Genomic DNA, 3,436 nt, shown 5'->3' with positions numbered 1-3,436 from the left:
ATTAAACCGGTGCATATTCTCATTTTTCCAGGTCATAGTATTTCAAAGGAGGTTAAATCGAAAGCAACTGGACTTAGATCCATCTGACAGATGCGTACATGAACTGATGAAGCCTCTTCGATGAGAGGTGAAACGTCTTCCTAGACAAATAACTAAGTCCAGTTGCTTTCGATTTAACCTCCTTTGAAAAAAAAAAAAGTTAATTAAAAGAGAGAGAACATTCCTCTGAAACGTGACATTTGAACCTTTTTCCAGAATCTTAATTAATAAACAGACACACCTTCAGTCAAACCTGATCCACAGCGTCCTACCTTAAAGATCAGGTGAAATCAAAGGTGAGTCTTGATTTTTAATGATGTCAATGATTTGTACATCTGCAGTGTGTGCAACAACTTTGTCACTCAGTGTTTGCATCTAAACAACTTCTCAAAGAAACACTGTAGGTGTAGAGAATCAGTGGCAAAGTCAGGACTCACCAGTGTTTTTCTTTTCTATATCATCATCACCATTATTATTGTTACATTTATTCATACCAGTTGTAAAAAGGAATACAACGTGTGCATAAAACCTGCAGTGAGTTTTAATGGTAATAATTTTTGGAAGAAAATGTAAATGCTGTAAATATTTTGTCTAGTGAAATGAGACTGGGGACCTTGTGACTATGAAGAACGAAATCAAAGCTTCAGTTAATGAACTTTGATTGAAATGATCCACACGCAGTCTGTTAATGTGACCAGACCACCCTCTGTCCTGTCAACCTGCTACGCTGTAAGAATAACAACAAACCCAACATAGAGCTACTCAGTTTACTTTCTTTTTTTTAAAGAAAGCTGCACACACATTACAGGTGTATAGATCTGTGACATCATCACTCACCTGAGATTTCCCCTGCTCGGTCTTTGAAGGTAGGTTCTGAGGGACAAATATGTGAATTACTTTTTGCCCAATTTGTGTTTAAGTGTCATAATTTTAGAATTAATTATATATAGTTTCATGTCCCACTATGATGGGAAGAAAATACTGCAAGCTATGTAGACAAAGCAGTTTAGAGAAAGGAAATGTACACCCACATTTACAAGACAGATATGAGCAGCAATTTACATGCAGTCTCAGCTCAGGTGGCCGAGGGTTGAGCAGAAGAAAACAGCAAGATTCCCAGAGGATGCAGATCAGAATACCAACGCCTCGTATGAGAAGAGCATGGACAGAGAAGAGAGAAAAAAGTTTGATTTGCACTGGAAATGAGCAAGTTAAACATAATATAATATAATAGACTGGTTTGAAACATTAGCAGGATTAGGAACTCATCAGGACTGTAGTACTGATAATAAGTAGAAAACTAAACAGCCCTGACTGTAACATGCGGTAAACTGTGTCGTGAAAATACTCACCAACAACAAGCTCAATGTTGTAGATTTGTCCAGTTGGCTGAAGACGTGGAAAAGCACAGGTGTAGTTTCCAGAATCGGCCATCTTTGTGTTACTGATCATTATGGAGGCATTGCCGAACTTCAGTTCATCTGGAAAGTGTGAGACCCTTCCTTTGAACTGCTCATCCTGGCCTGAAAATGTATCACTGTAGTGATGTCCCGCATCGTACATGAACACTTCCATGTGACCGTCTTTCTTCCAGTCAAACAGCTTTGACTCCATGTTCGTCTTGGTACTTGGAGAGCAGGGTAAGATGGCGTCATGCCCTTCCATAACAACCACTTTGACATCTGCCCCTGAAAGACAATAGGAAGAAGAATTAATTGATAATTCATTCCACAGTTTTTTGCCACTCTCTGAGCAAAAACTTTCACAACACCATTTGGATCAATTTTGCCTCTATCAAAAATGAGAGGGTTAGAAACTCATCACTCAAAAAAATAAATAAATCATATAGAACACAGTATCACAGTCAAGGAAGGAGTTTATGAATTTTCTTATGTCCCTCTCCACTATAGTTATTTTTATGACAACACAACTTTTAATTGTTTTCTTTACTAGAGGTGTATTATTGCTACTAGGGCCGCACAATTAACTGAAATAGTTATATACAGTAGCCCAGTCAAGTGCAATATCCAAATTGCAAACTGCATTTTATTTATTTATCTCTTTTTTTATTTCTATATTTCTATTAACTTTATATTCTTAAACAACTTTATGAATTTTATGAGTTTATGAAAAACTTTATGAATTTGTTCCAAGTTAAAATAATAAGAATATCTGCTCATGTAATTGCAATAGCTCTTTGCATATTGTGCAGCCATGATCGTTATCATTACAATCGTCATTATCACTTCAGCAGGTAGGCTACTGCAGAGGTGTAAACATGATCATTCTGCGTGGGCTTTTCCTCCGCCAGAATGTGGTCACTGGTCAGACAACACAAGTGCTAAATCAATGGCTGCTTTCTCGGTTTGTTATGTGCCTGAGGGAAACAGAGAACAAACATTGACTGTTTATAAACAGGATACAACCCAGAGCTGAGATCTTTGACACCTTGTTACTGTAGATCAGAGACCTGTGTTGTTGCTACAGCTGATCGATGGAGCTCGGCCTTCGTCGCAGTAACAAAACTTTTACCCACCGAGCATTGTAGGCTACAACAGTTTCATCTTATTGTCTGTCCTCTCTTACCGTGTCCGTGTCCCCGTGCTGCTCCAGTCAGAGACAGAAGACAGATTAAGGCCAACACAGTCGAGACGCAACTCATTATGGTTGTTTGTTGGTGCTGTCTGTTAGCGGCTGACTGCTAACTAAACTATCTGCTGTGCTGAGCTAGTTTACTAGTTGTTAGGCTACTTCCTGGTTGCACAGTTGACGGATCGATATCCAAAATGAGTCGACAGCTCTCCAACAATGTGTGTAAACAAATACAGCGACTAAATTAGCATGTAATGAGAGTTAAGGTTGATTCCCCGTCAAAACCGCGACTAACTAGAAACACGGAAGTAATTTCCTGTTGGTCTCTAGTGCGTCATTAGCCCCCTCCCCCCTTCTTATTCTCCTTCTCAAAACCTTTATTGTTCAAAAACCAAAACATTTATTATCTTGTCTTACTAAACAATAGCCTAGGGATTGAGAATAAAGAGGGAAAGGGCAATAAATAATAGGCCAACATAAATAAATAAAATACATACATGTACGTAGGCTACATGTAACAATTTCTTATCTGGAAAGTTTCCATCAAAAGTGCTGCAAGATCACCCTCTACTGTCACACTTTGAACAGACAAAAACAAAACAGAACAGTCAAAACATACACTGATATTTTTAATGTTTTATTTATTTAAATTGATTAAGCTCTGCTTGGAATCACATAAAGCCTGAAATATGTTTACATAAAAATAAACTGAGTGTGAGACAAAGCACAATTAAAATTTCACAGTCAACAACAGTGAAGAGTTCAGACTGTAACTCTACCTCACAGATTCTAGATCAGCAAAAAA

At 37.9% G+C, this 3,436-nt stretch overlaps 1 protein-coding gene across 2 annotated transcripts in view; it reads right to left on the bottom strand.

The window, feature by feature from the left end:
• The window catches only part of LOC146987540 (butyrophilin subfamily 3 member A2-like), a 4,701-nt gene extending 1,804 nt beyond the window's left edge, over nt 1–2,897 (bottom strand). The window contains exons 1-3 of one of the 2 annotated variants that reach the window (XM_085776719.1): nt 2,626–2,897; nt 1,392–1,727; nt 877–912 (exon numbers count right to left, since the gene is read on the bottom strand). In XM_085776719.1, coding sequence (XP_085632845.1) covers nt 877–912; nt 1,392–1,727; nt 2,626–2,701 — 448 coding nt within the window. In that variant the 5' untranslated portion in view covers nt 2,702–2,897. The remainder of the gene's footprint in view (nt 1–876; nt 913–1,391; nt 1,728–2,625) is intronic. The other variant, XM_085776720.1, reaches the window with a different exon arrangement.
• Between the last annotated feature and the right edge of the window lie 539 nt (nt 2,898–3,436).

The sequence above is a fragment of the Trachurus japonicus genome, chromosome 5, assembly GCF_045865225.1.
Source record: "Trachurus japonicus isolate A0001 chromosome 5, Traja_1.0".
Lineage (NCBI taxonomy): Eukaryota > Metazoa > Chordata > Actinopteri > Carangiformes > Carangidae > Trachurus > Trachurus japonicus.
The sequence above is the reverse complement of the archived record's forward strand: the minus strand, read 5'-3'. Positions and strand labels throughout refer to the sequence as shown.